Raw genomic sequence first — 14,533 nt, 5'->3', positions numbered from 1 at the left:
ATAGATCATCCAGACAGAAAATCAACAGGGAAACTTTGGCCTTAAATGACTCATTAGATGGACTAATAGATATATACAGAATATTTTATCCAAAAACAGCAGAATACACATTCTTTTCATGTGCACATGGAACAGAATAGGTCACATGTTAGGGCACAAAAAAGTCTCAGTAAATTTAAGAAGATTGAAATCATATCAAGCATCTTTTCATACCACAACAGTATGACACTAGAAATCAGTTACAGGAACAAAACTTGAGGGACCAGCCATGTGGCCGAGTGGTTAAGTTCATGTGCTCTGCTTCAGCAGCCCAGGGTTTCACCGGTTTGGATCCTGGGTGTGGACATGGCATCACTCATTGGGCCATACTGAGGTAGTGACCCACATGCCAGAACTGGAGGGACCCACAACTAAAATGTAGAACTATCTGCTGAGGGAATTTGGGGAGAAAAAGCAGGAAAAAAAAAGAAGATTGGCAATAGTTGTTAGCTCACGTGCCAATCTTAAAAAAAAGAAAATGAAAAAAACACAAACATGTGGAGGCTAAAGAACATGCTATTAAACAACCAATGAGTTAACAAAGAAATCAAAGAAGAAATTAAAAAATATCTTGAAACAAATGAAAATGGAAATACAACATTGCAAAATCTATGGGACACAGCAAACGCATTTTTAAAAGGGAACTTTTTAGTGATACAGGCCCACCTCAGGAAACAAGAAAAATCTCAGATAAACAGAGCTGTAGCTCTAACCTTACAGCTAAATAAACTAGAAAAAGAAGAACAAACAAAGCCCACAGTTAGTTGTAGGGAGAAAATAATAAAGATCAGAATATAAATAAAGTAAAGACTAAAAGGCAATAGAAAAGATCAATGAAACTAAGAGCTGGTTCTTTGAAAAGATACAGAAAATTGATAAAGCTTTAGCTAGACTCATCAATGAAGAAAAAAGAGAGGGCCCAAATAAATAAACTCAGAAATGAAAGAGCTGTTACAGCCAACACCACAGAAATACAAAGGATCATAAGAGATTACTACAAACAATTATACACCAACAATTTGGACAACCTAGAAAAAATTGTAAATTCCTAGAAACATACAATCTTCCAAGACTGAATCAGGAAGAAACAGAAAATCTGAACAGAACAATAACTAGCAATGAAATTGAATCAATAATCAAAGAACTTCCAATAAACAAAAGTCTAGGACCAGATGGTTTCACAGGTGAATTCTACCAAATATTGAAATAAGAGTTAATACTTATCCTCAAACTATTCAAAAAAATTGAAGAGGAAGGAACACTTCCAAACTCATTCTATGAGGCCAGCTATGAAGGCTAGAAAGTCTCCTAAGTCACTCAATCCAGTAGTCTATAGAAATGTGGAATATTAAATTTGGGTGAAGTCTAAACAAACTCAGCAAAAACATGATTATTTTATTGCTGCTGGCTTACAGTGTGAAGTTAGAGATAAATGTCAAGTTAGGTTGGATCACAATGGAAAATTTTCTAATGCAGACTAATGCATTACGCTGAAAAACCAGACAAAGACCCTAGAAAAAAAGAAAATTACAGGCCAACATCTCTGATGAACATAGATGCAAAAATCTTCAGCAAAATATTAGCATACCAAATTCAGCAATATCTTAAAAGCATCATATGCTATGATCAAGTGAGATTTCTCCCAGGATGCCAGGATGGTTTAATGTCTGCAAATCAATCAACGTGATGCACCACATTAACAAATGAAGGATAAAAATCATACGCTCAATCACCTCAATAGATGTAGAAAAAGCATTTGACAAAATCCAACATGCATTTATGATAAAAACTCTCAAAGTGTGTATAGAAGGATGTACCCCAACATAATAAAGAGCATATATGATGAACCCACAGCTAACATCATATTCAATGGTGAAAAACTAAAGGTTTTTCCTCAAAGATTAGGAAAAAGACAAGGATGCCCATCCTCACCTCTTTTATTCAGTATAGTATAAGAAGTCCTATCCATAGAAATCAGACAAGCAAAAAAAGTAAAATGCATCCAAATTGGAAAGGAAGAATTAAAATTGTCACTCTTTGCAGATGTCATGATACGTGTACAGAAAACTCGAAATACTTCACAAAAACAATATAAGAACCAATAAATGAGTTCAGTAAAGTTGCAAGATGCAAAATCAATATACAGAAATCTGTAGCATTTCTATACACTAATAACAAACAACCAGAAAGAGAAATTAAGGAAACAAGCGCATTTACAATTGCATCAAAAAGAAAAAAATACTTAAGAATAAATTTATCCAAGGAAATGAAAGATCTGTACTCTGAAAACTATAAAACATTGATGAAAGAAATTGCAGACAACACAAATAAATGGAAAGATATGCCATGCTCATGGAATGGATGAATTATTATTGTTAATGGCCATGTTACCCAAAGCAATCTATAGATTCATTGCAATCTCAATAGCATTTTTCACAGAACTAAAACAAATAAACTTTAAATTTGTGTAGAACCATAAAAGACTCCAAATAGCCAAGGGAATCCTGGGAAAGAACAAAGCTGGAGGTGTCATGCTTCCTGACCTCAAACTGTACTACGAAGCTATAGTAATCAAAATAGTATGGTACTGGCACAAAAACAGACACGTAGGTCAATGGAAGAGAATAGAGAGCACAGAAATACACCTACACTTATATATTCAATTAATCTCTGATGAAGGAGGCAAGAGTACACGATGGGGAAAAGAGTCTCTTCAATAAGTGGTGTTGGGAAAACTTGACAGCTACATGCAAAAGAATGAAACTAGACCACTTTTTATACCATATCTAAGAATGGGTTAAAGACTTAAATATAAGATCTGAAACTATAAACATCCTAGAAGAAAACATAGAGGTCAGTTCTTTGAAATTGATCTTAGTAATATTTTTGTGGATCTGTTTCCTCAGGCAAAGGCAGCAAAAGCAAAAATAAACAAATGGGTCTGCATCAAACTAAAAAGCTTTTGCACATTGAAGGAAACCTTCAACAAAATGAAAAGGCAACCTACTGAATGGGTGAAGATATTTGCGAATGATATATATGATAAGGGGTTAATATCCAAAATATATAAAGAACTCATACAACTCAATATCAAAAAATTAGCAATCTAATTAAAAAATGGGCAGAAGAGGGCCAGCCCTGTGGTGTAGTGATTAAGTTTGGTGCACTCTGCTTCAGCAACCAGGTTCACAGGTTCAGATCCCAGGCACGGACCTGCACCACTCATCAACCAGGCTGTGGTGGCAACCCACATATAAAATGGAGGAGGATTGGCACAGATGTTAGCTCAGGGCTAATCGTCCTCAGCTTAAAAAAAAAGTTTAAAAAAATGGGCAGAGGACCTGAATAGTCATTTTCCAAAGAAGACATTTAGATGATCAACAGACACATGAAAATATCATAAGCATCACTAATCATCAGGGGAATGCAAATAAAAACCACAATGAGATATCACTTCACACCTCTCAGAATGGCTATTAGCAAAAAGACAAGAAATAACAAGTGTTGGTGAGCATGTGGAGAAAAGGAAACCCTCATACATTGTTGGTGGGAATGTAAAATGGTGCAGCTGATATGGAAAACAGTATGGAATTTTCTCAAAAAAATAAAAATATAACTACCATATGATCTAGCAATTCCACTTATGGGTATTTATGCAAAGAAAACAAAAACACTAATTCAGAAAGATATTGCAACCCTATGTTCATTGCAGCATTATTTATAATAGCCAAGTAGCCAAGATTTGGAAGTAACCTAAGTGTCCATCCATAGGTGAAAGGATAAAGAAGATGTGGTATATATATATACAATGCAATATTACTCAGCCGTAAAAAAGAATAAAATCATACCATTTGGGATAACATGGATGGACCTAGAGGATATTATGCTAAGTGAAATAAGCTAGACAGAGAAACACAAATAACATATGATTTTACCTATACGTGATATCTAAAAAGCAAAACAAAAAGAAACAAACTCATAGCTACAAAGAACAAACTGGTGGTTGCCAAAAAGGAGGGAGTTGGGAGGATGGGCAAAATAGGCGAAAGGGATTAAGAGGTACAAACTTCCAGTTATAAAATAAATAAGTCACAGGTATGTAATGTACAGCATAGAGAATATAATTGATAATATTGTAATAATTTTGTATCATGATAGATGGTTACTATACTGACCGTGGTCGTCATTTTGTAATGTATAAATGTTGAGTCATTATGTTATATACTTGAAACTAATATCATATTGTATTTCAACTATACTTCAACAAAAAAAAGTACAGAAGACGGAAAAAGAATGAGACAAAAATAAGAATAATGAATAAGGGCAACAAATAGAAAACAATAACAGATACAGTAGATATTATTCCAACTGTATCAATAATGGCTTTGAATGTTAATGATCTAAATGCACTGATTAAAAGACAGAGATTGTAAATGGTTTGGGAAAACTGGACAGCCATGTGTAAAAGAACAAAAGGACACCATTATCCCACACCATACATGAAAGTTCACTCAAAATGGATCAAAGACTTGAATGTAAGACCTGAAACTATAAAACTCCTGAAGAAAATATAGTCAGTATACTCTTTGAATCAGTCTTAGCAGAATCTTTTCAAATACCATGTCTACTCAGGCAAGAGAAACAAAATAAAAAATAAACAAATCGGGCTACCTCAGACTAAAAAGCTTCTGTATGGTAAAGGAAACCATCAAAAAAATGAACAGACAACTCACAAACTGGGAGAAAATATTTGAAAATCCTATATCTGACAAGGGATTAATTTCCAAAGTATGTAAAGAACTCATTCAACTCAACAAGAAGAAAATGAACAACCAAATCAAAAAATGAGCAGAGGATAGGAACAGACATTTTCTCGAAGAAGATATACAAGTGGCCAACAGGCATGTGAAAGATGTTCAACATCACTAATTACTAGGGAAATGCAAATTAAAACTACAATCAGATATCACCTTACACTCAATCAGAATGGCTGTAATTAACAAGACAAGAAATAATAAGTGTTAGAGAGGATTTGGAGAAAAAGGGACCCTCATGCACTGCTGATGGGAATGTAAACTGGTGCAGCCACTATGGAAAAAAGTATGGAGATTTCTCAAAAATTGAAAATCAAAATATGATATGATGCAGCTATTCCACTACTGGGTATTTATCCAAAGAACATGAAATCAATAATTCAAAAAGATTTATGCACCCCTTTGTTCATTTCAGCATTTTTCACAATAGCCAAGACGTTCAAGCAACCCAAGTGCCCAGCAAGAGATGGATGGATAAAGACAATGTGGTATATATATACAATGGAATACTCCTCAGCTGTATAAAAAGGCAAAACTGTGCCATTCACTACAATATGGATGAAACTTAAAGGTATTATACTGGTTGAAAGTGAGAGAGAGATAAATACACCATGTAATTTCACTCATATATAGATGATAAACAAGCAAACAGATAAGGAGAACAGATTAGTGGTTACCGGAGGGGAAAGAGGGAGGGAAAAAGGGGTAAGAGGGCACATATATATGGTGATGGCTAAAAACTAGACTATTTGTGGTGAACATGATGTGGTCTATACAAAAACTGATTCTATAATAATGTACACCTGAAATTTTCACAGTTATAAACCAATATGACCTCAATAAAACAATTTAAATAAATAAAAGACAGAGATTGTCAGAGCAGATCAAAAAACATGACCCAACTATATGTTGTCTACGAGAACCTCTAAATATAAAGACATATATAGATTAAAAGTAAATGGATGGAGTAAGATATACCATGCTAGCATTAATCAAAAGAAAGCAGGAGTGGTCGTATTAATTTCAGACAAAGCACACCTCAAAGTAAGGAAATTTAATTGGGACAAAGAAAGATATTATGTAATGATGAAGGGGTCAATTCTCCAAGAATATATAACAATTCTTATTGTGTATGTACCTAACAACAGAGCATTAAACTATGTGAGGCAAAAATTGATAGAACTGCAAGGAGAAATAGATGAATCCACTATTATATTTGTTTCCTAACTAATTTTATGAGGCTAGTACTACCCTAACACCAAAACGAGGCAAAGACATTATAAGAAAAGAAAACCAATATGTTTCCTGAATATAGACTCAAAAATCCTCAATAAAATAGTAGCAAATCAAATCCAAAAAGTATAAAAAGTATTATACCCCATGACCAAGTGTGATTTATCCCAGGTATGTAACGCTAATTGAATATTCAAAAATCTATTAATCTAAGCCGTCACATCAACAGGCTAAAAATGAAAAGTCACATGATCACGTCAATAGATGCAGATGAAGCATTTGACAAAATCCAACACCTATTCATAACAAAAACTCTCATTAAACTAGGATAGAGAGGAACTTTCTCAGCTTGATAAAGACTATCTACAAAAAACCTACAATTAACATCATACTTAATGGTAAGTAACTCAAACCTTTCCCACTAAGATCAGATCAAGGGAAGGATGCTGCCTATCATCACTCCTTTTAAATATCATACTGGAAGTCCTAACTAATGCAATAAGGCAAGAAGAGAAAATAGGAAGCATGCAGATTGGGAAAGAAGAAATAAAATTATCTTTGTTTTCAAATGACATGATTGCCTGTGTAGAAAATATGAAAGAACTGACCAAAAAAAACCACTTCTTGGAACTAAGAAGTGATTATAGCAAGGTTGCAGGATACAAGGTTAATATATAAAAGTCAATTGCTTTCTTATGTATCAACAATAAACAAGTGGAGTTTGAAATTAAAAAATAATACCATTTATGTTAGTACTCCACAAAATGAAATACTTAGGTGTAAATGTAACAAGAAATATATACAAGGTCTTTATAAGGAAAACTACAATACTCTGATGAATGAAATCAAAGAGTTAAATAAATGGATTGATATACCATGTTCATGGATAGGAAGACTCAATATTGTCAAGATGTTAGTTCTTCCTAACTTGATCTATAGATTCAATGCAATCCATTCAAAATCCCAGAAACTTATTTTGTGGATATCAACAAACTTATTCTAAAGTTTATATGGAGAGGCAAAAGACTAGAATAGCCAACACAATATTGAAGGAGAAGAACAAAGTTGGAGTCCTGATGCTACCTGACTTCAAAATTTACTATAAAGCTGCAATTATCAAGACAGTGTGATATTGGCAAAAGAATAGACAGATAGGTCAATGGACCAGAATGGAGAGCCCAGAAAAAGACCACCATAAATATACTCAACTGGTCTTTGACAAAGGAGCAAAGGCAATACAAAGGAGCAAAGATAGTCTTTTCAACAAGTGGTACTGGAACAACTGGCCATCCACATGCAAAAAAGTAAATCTAAACCCAGACCTTATACTCTTTACAAAAATTAACTCAAAATGGATCATAGACCTAAGTGTAAAATGCAAAACTATAAAACTCCTAGAAGTTAACATAGGAGAAAACCTAGATAATCTTGGATACGGTACCTTTTTAGATATAATACCGAAGACATGATCCATTAAAGAAATAATTGATAAGCTGGACTACATTAAAATGAAAATCTGCACTGCAGAAGACAATGTCAAGAGAATGAGAAGCAAAATGCTTAGAGAAAATATTTGCAAAAGCCACTTCTGATAAAAGACAGTTATCCAAAAAATGCAAAGAACATAAAACTCAGCAATAAGAAAACAAAAAACTTGATTAAAATATGGGCCAAAGACCTCAACAGACACCTCACCAAAGAAGATATACAGATGACAAATAAGCATGTGGAATGATGCTCCACACCGTATGTCATCAGGGAAGTGCAAATTAAAACAACAATGCAATACCACTACACACCTATTAGAATGACCAAAATCCAGAACAATGACAACAGCAATTGCTGGTGAGAATATGGAGCAACAGGAACTATCATTTATTGCTAGTTGGAATCCCAAATGATACAACCACTTTGGAAGACAGTTCAATGATTTCTTGAAAGACTAGGTATACTCTTACCATATGATTCAGCAATCATGCTCCTTGGTATTTACTCACAGGACTTGAAAACTTATATCCACACAAAACCTGCACATGGATGTCTATAGTAGGTTTTTCATAATTGCCAAAGTTTGTAAGCAACCAAGATATCCTTCAGTAGGTAAAAGGATAAATAAACTGGTACAGACAATGGAAAGTTATTTAACATTAAGAAGAAATGAGTTATCAAGCCATGAAAAGATGTGGAGGAACCTTAAATGTATATTACTAAGTGAAAGAATCCAATCTGAAAAGGCTACATACTGGATGATTCCAACTATGTGACACTCTGGAAAAGGCAAAGCCATGGAGAAAATAAAAAGATTGATAGTTAGCAGGGGTGGAATAGGGTGGAGGAAGGGATGAATTAGTAGAGCGCAGATTTTTAGGTTAGTGAACCTGTTCTGTGCAATACTGCAATGATGGATACATGTCATTCTACGCTTGTCCAAACCCAGAGCATGTACAACAGCAAGAGTAAACCATAAGGTAAATTATGGACTTGAGTGATGATTATGATGTGTCAATGTAAGTTCATCCTTGGTAACAAATGTACCACTCTGGTGAGTGATGTTGACAATGGGGGGACGCTATGCTTGTGTGAGTAAGGGGTATATGCGAAATCGCGGTACCTTCTTCTCAATTTTGTTGTGAACTTAAAGCTGCTGTTAAGAATTGTCTTAAACAAAACAAAACAACAATAAAATGATGCAAATAAGTTATATTTAATTGGAATCAGCATCTTACTGCTTTATAATATAAAAGTGCTACTTTTTTGGTAGTTTCAGCTAGTCAAACTATTTCACCATGGACTGTTAGGTTCTGTAAAGACAGGGACTGTGTTTGTTATGTTCATTAATAAATACTCACTCTTGGGGTTGGCCCCGTGGCCGAGTAAAGTTCGCGCACTCCGCGGCAGGCGGCCCAGTGTTTCGTTGGTTCGAATCCTGGGCGCGGACATGGCACTGCTCATCAGACCACGCTGAGGCAGCGTCCCACATGCCACAACTAGAAGAACCCACAATGAAGAATACACAACTATGTACCGGGGGGCGTTGGGGAGAAAAAGGAAAAAATAAAATCTTTAAAAAAAAAAAAGAAAATAAAATAAATACTCACTCTTAGGAAATGCCTGGTTTATCAGAGGGCTCAAAAATATTTGTTGAAAGGATAGCTTTCATTGTTTATTAGTTATGCTAAAATTATTTACTGAAAGATATTAACAAATAACCATAATTCTTTGAGTTAGAATGACTTCTTTTTCTGTGGCTAGGTGTTGAGGAAGGAAGAAGTCAGAGAGAGATTCTATGTAAGTCATAGAATTCTGCTAGATCAGTTCACACAGTCCAACAGCCTGGTTTCCAGAGAAGCAAGCAAAAAGGAGCAAAGTGTTGGAGAGATGAAAAGACAGAAAGAACAAGGCAGAAAGAGAAAGCAAGTGAGAGACAGAAGCAGAGAAAGGGAAAAGCTTTCTCTCATCAGGAAGCTGCTGGGACTCCTTTAACTTAAAAAATGCTAAAAAAGTGTGTGTGTGTGTGTGTGTGTGTGTGTGTGTGTATGGGAGAGCTCAGACCCACATGCACTCAGATTTTAAGACTTGTACGTAAACTCTCCGCCCACTAGTACAAAATTCAGAAAGATATTATTTTTTGGCATTTTTTAAAAAAACTGAGGTACAATTGACAATAACTCGTAACAATAATTAGTTTCAGGTGTACAACATAATAATTTGATATTTGTGTATATTGTGAAATGATCACAATAAGTCTAGTTAACATCCCTCACCAGACATAGTTACAAAATTTATTTCTTGTGATGAGAACTTCTAAGGTCTACTTTCAGCAACTTTCAAATATGCAATACAGTATTATCAACTATAGTTAATAATTAGGTATTCTTAACACTTTTCTAGATAGTAATTTTATATTCCATAATCTAGCATGAATGTACAGATATTATAATATTTATCAAAGGATGTATGGGACCTTACTGTTACTGCACCAACCACCTTTTCTTTTTCACTCACTTTATTTTTTAGCTTCTGACTTGTAAATCACATATTCTTTCCAAGATGCTCTCACTATTTTACTCAGTCTTACCTTCATCCCCAAAACTGTCACTAAATTCATTTTATAACCGTACAGAATCTTGTTTGTTTTTCTTAGTTTTGCTTTCTTTCCATGATTTCTACTTGATTTGTAACTGCAGATTCCCCCTTTTATTTTTTTTAAAGATTGGCACCTGAGCTAATATCTGTTGTCAATCTTGAGTGAGTGAAAAAGAAAAGGTGGTCAGTGCAATAACAGTAAGGCCCCATACATACTTTGATAAATGTTATAATATCTGTACATTCATACTAGATTATGAAATATAAAATTACTATCCACAAAAGTGTTAAGAATCTTTTTTTCTTTTTTTGTTCTTCTTCCCAAAGCCCCGCAGTACATAGTTGTATATTCTAGTTGTGAGTGCTTCCTGTTGTGAGATTTCACTATTTTTGTATCTTAAAATATCCTCTCAGTGTGAAAAAAAACTAATGTGGTTTTGTTTTCCAGCCTGGACTCTGGTTGTTTCCATCTGGGAAGCACTTTGAATTAAAGTCTTAAAGAAAGTGAGGGGTGAGCCAGGTGGATACATGGAGGAAGAATGTTCTAGACAGAGGGAGCAACAAGCACAAAGGCTGAAAGTTGAAGGCTGTTAGTGTTAGGGGAAGCCAGGAGACTAATGTTATTGGAACGGAGTTTGTGAGCAAGAGCAGAGCAAAATGAAATGGGAGAGGGAGCAGCTAGCACAGGTTGTATCAGGCTTTATAGACCATTAGATTTTACCCTGAGAGAGTTGGGAAGCCTATGGAGATTGTGAACTGAGAAGCTATGATGTGACATATTTGAACACATCACTCTGGTGGTTTTGTTGAGAAAAGTCTGAATGAGGCAAGGACATAAAAAATCCACTTAGGGTGAATGGTGCTCTGTCCAGCATACGATCTGAACAGTAGAAGAGTGTCAGCTAAAGGAATGATTAAAAGCGTTACCAATCAAGGCATTCATTTGCATTGAAGGTTAAAGTAACTCTATAGTCCATAGAATTTGCAAGATCTAATTTGTCTTCACATTCCTCAGAAAATTCTCCATTCTTTCCATATGTTGATTGCTAGTTGGGTGATATTTGGCAGATATCTGTGCATGGTTTTAAACATCTTTTAATAACCAGAAAATTTCATTAATTTTCATGATTTAAGTTTTATATAGACCCTAATTATACCTGCCCAGAATATTAATTCTGCTAGTGTGTTGCTGAACGTTTGCTTTTAGGGCATGTTATACAAGTTAAGGGCATTATTATCTATTAATATAGTTACAAAGCCACAATGTTAATATGTGCATCAGTCTGATCTGGTTTGAAACATCTCAAACTGATTAATTCAAGGAAAAACTAATAAAGATATATATACTTTTTCAAGGAGAAATATATTTACTTAAACACAAAAGTAAAAAGTGACATTCTTTGTGTGTTGGTTTGAGTTTCACCAGAATTAGACCCTGAGACAAGAATTCAAGTACAACCAACTTACTTGAGAGTTGATCCCAGGAAATATTGTCAGCGGAATGGGGAAGTGAGGCAGGGAAGGGATGGAAGTCAAAAAAGAGTGCATTATCAAGCAGGTTACCATGGGGTCAACTGGAGCTTAATTCCTCTAGGGGACAGTGTAGCCAACTTGCCTCACGTGCTGGGTCTTTATCCATCAACTCCCTCCAGTTAGTGGCTGAGGGCCACTCCAATGGGGACCTTAATTCCCTGGCACCTCTGGCTTGCTGTATAGGTGGGCAGAGTGGAGTCCTGCAGCCAGAGGGAGCCCTTAGGCAATGAAATGCGGATGCTGGCAATTTAAAATCAGGTCAGCATGCACAGAAATATCAGGGACAAGCCGATATGGAAGGAGCTGCCAACATCAACTTCTCTGGTTTGTCTATTTGAAGTGAGAGAAAATATCTTAGGTATACTAAATATAAACTTATGTTTATTTTACTGCTATATTTCAGGGTCTGGAATAGCTACTTGTAGTTAGGCAATCACTAAATATTTCTTAAATTTGTTGATGTTTCATGACCACCTCAACTGAATGAATGAATGGAAAGTTGACGTCCATATGGTTGAGTGCCAGGTTGATGGATTCAATTCTCTTAGAAACCACTCTGGTGCTCTTTGTCATTGGGAGCCTAATTTTCAGAGCTAAACCTGTCCTGAGGCAGACCCTATCACCCTGTAAATGCTGACTGACAATCAGCTTCCTGAGGCTAATTCATCATAGTTTGGATTGGAGACTCTATCACCTTTTTGAACAGAAAAAATAAAATTTTTTTGGAGAGCTACACTTACAAAATGTATGCATCAATGCTCTTGGATGTTCCCTAACCCCTGTTAATGCCAAGTATGGCAGATAGGTGAAGGATGGCCCAGCTGAGTGGTTTTCCATGGTAATCTTGAGCCAGGAGTGGCAAAGTACCTTAAACTTGGAAGTAAGAATACATGAAGTCAGTTAGCAAAAAGTAAGCATCATTTCAATTAGGGGCAAAATCAGATGTAGAATAAGCAGTCCAAAGGGGAATCACCAATTCAGACAGTTAAAATGCAGATAGAAGCCCAAAGAGATGAAAAAATTATGAGAACTAATGAAAAACGAATATTGAAATGGGTCAGTAGAAGTCAGGCCCCCAGAAGTTCTGACATTAAAGTTATGTCTTATGATGTGGTTTGAGCATTGATGTGTATGTGGTCCACTAACAATTGTCATGTAAACCGGGCCAGAGGATGCCAGTGTTCTCTTTGACTACTGTGCAATGGGAGAGAGAGAAGCATGCCCACTTCCTTCTAACCCTCCCCGGTGAGTAACATAGTGCTACCCCAATCCCAGAGGCCTAAAAATTAAACTGGAGTTAAAGTTTCTTCAAGTCCGGATGAAACCTTTAGGTAGTTTGCCTTTGATGTATTATTATTATTATTATTATTATTTTTTAAGATTTTATTTTTTCCTTTTTCTCCGCAAAGCCCCCCAGTACATAGTTGTATATTCTTTGTTGTGAGTCCTTCTAGTTGTAGCATGTGGGACGCTGCCTCAGCGTGGTTTGATGAGCAGTGCCATGTCCGTGCCCAGGATTCGAACCAACGAAACACTGGGCCGCCTGCAGCGGAGCGCACAGACTTAACCACTCGGCCACGGGGCCAGCCCCGCCTTTGATGTATTATTCATAAAGTATTTTCTTTTATCCTTTTTTCCTTTTAGACTATGAAACAATGTTTGCTAAGAGAGAAGACTGGCAAGTATTAGACAGAAGTGAACTCCTTCAATACTTCAATGACTGTGGTCACTTTCCAACCCAGCAGCAAGTTGATGATGTCTGGGGCCTGGTCCACAGAGGTGAGGAGTTCCCATTTCTTTTCTTCTTTTCCTCTTCTTTTCTTTTCCCCTTCCTTCATTTCTTCCTCCCTATTTTCCTCCCTTGTTCTTTCCTTTTTTACTTTTATTAAACATCTTATAAATACTTTTCCTCAAATTTTTTAAATCTGATTTTAATATATATGAAAGAAGAGATTTAAAGGACAGGTTAAAAGAAGTTAATACAATAAAGCTTTTTTTATAGGAGTGGAGAAGGTGATTTTAGCTTTTATGATTTTAAGATTTTTTTTGATACAATGTAAATTACATCTGAGTATTTTTAAACTACTATCTTTTAAATACTGATGCTGCAAAGCTTTCCTCTAGCCAGTTAGATTTGGTACTAAAGAACACAGCCAAGTTTATAGGTTTAAACATTGTAAACTATTTCAATATAAGAGAATTTTACAGTTATAAAATCATTTCTTTTCTAAACAGTAAATAAATGAAAGGACAGTATTGTATGACAGTATTTCATTATTTAAATGGAGCAACATTACTCCCTTCTCTAAAGAAGGGTGAAAATTGTCACCAAGGTGTGGGAAATCTCAGTGAATTTTCCTTAACTCCTTAAGGTTATTCTCAAGATTTCTTTCTATGTCCAGACTAACGCTATGGTTTGCTGCCGTGTTTAGAGATGACAGATGATGTATCCACAATTTAATTGAGAACAGAATGTAAACAAACAAAACCAAACATTTGAGGACCTTTTTTAATAGAGGATGCCAATAGGAAGATGATTAAAGTCAGAGTGACAAGGTTGAAGCTTCATTATAGGTGTGAAGTTCTCTTCCTTCATTAGTTCTTAGCATAAATTTACCTAATTCTTTACCTATGGGCTTTGCTTTGCCACTGCTGTAGTCCTATACCTAGGGCAGTTTCTAGACTCTAGATAAGTATATGTTCACAGAATGGCAGAAGCATCCAAATCATTTTATGCTTCAGTGGTCATGACTAAGTTGTTTGTTTGTTTAAATAATTTTTCCTGATGACAGAAACATTGAATATTTAGTATAGAAAATTTGGTAATA

The 14,533-nt window shown here is 35.3% G+C and overlaps 1 protein-coding gene across 1 annotated transcript in view; it reads left to right on the top strand.

Annotated features, from left to right (window-relative positions):
* The window catches only part of IQCM (IQ motif containing M), a 343,964-nt gene that overhangs the window by 160,429 nt on the left and 169,002 nt on the right, over positions 1 to 14,533 (top strand). Inside the window, exon 11 of the mRNA XM_046657520.1 lies at positions 13,350 to 13,484. Coding sequence (XP_046513476.1) covers positions 13,350 to 13,484 — 135 coding nt within the window. The remainder of the gene's footprint in view (positions 1 to 13,349; positions 13,485 to 14,533) is intronic.

Source organism: Equus quagga, chromosome 3 (assembly GCF_021613505.1).
Source record: "Equus quagga isolate Etosha38 chromosome 3, UCLA_HA_Equagga_1.0, whole genome shotgun sequence".
In the NCBI taxonomy this organism is placed as follows: Eukaryota; Metazoa; Chordata; class Mammalia; order Perissodactyla; family Equidae; genus Equus; species Equus quagga.
This window is presented reverse-complemented; position numbering and strand designations above follow the sequence as displayed.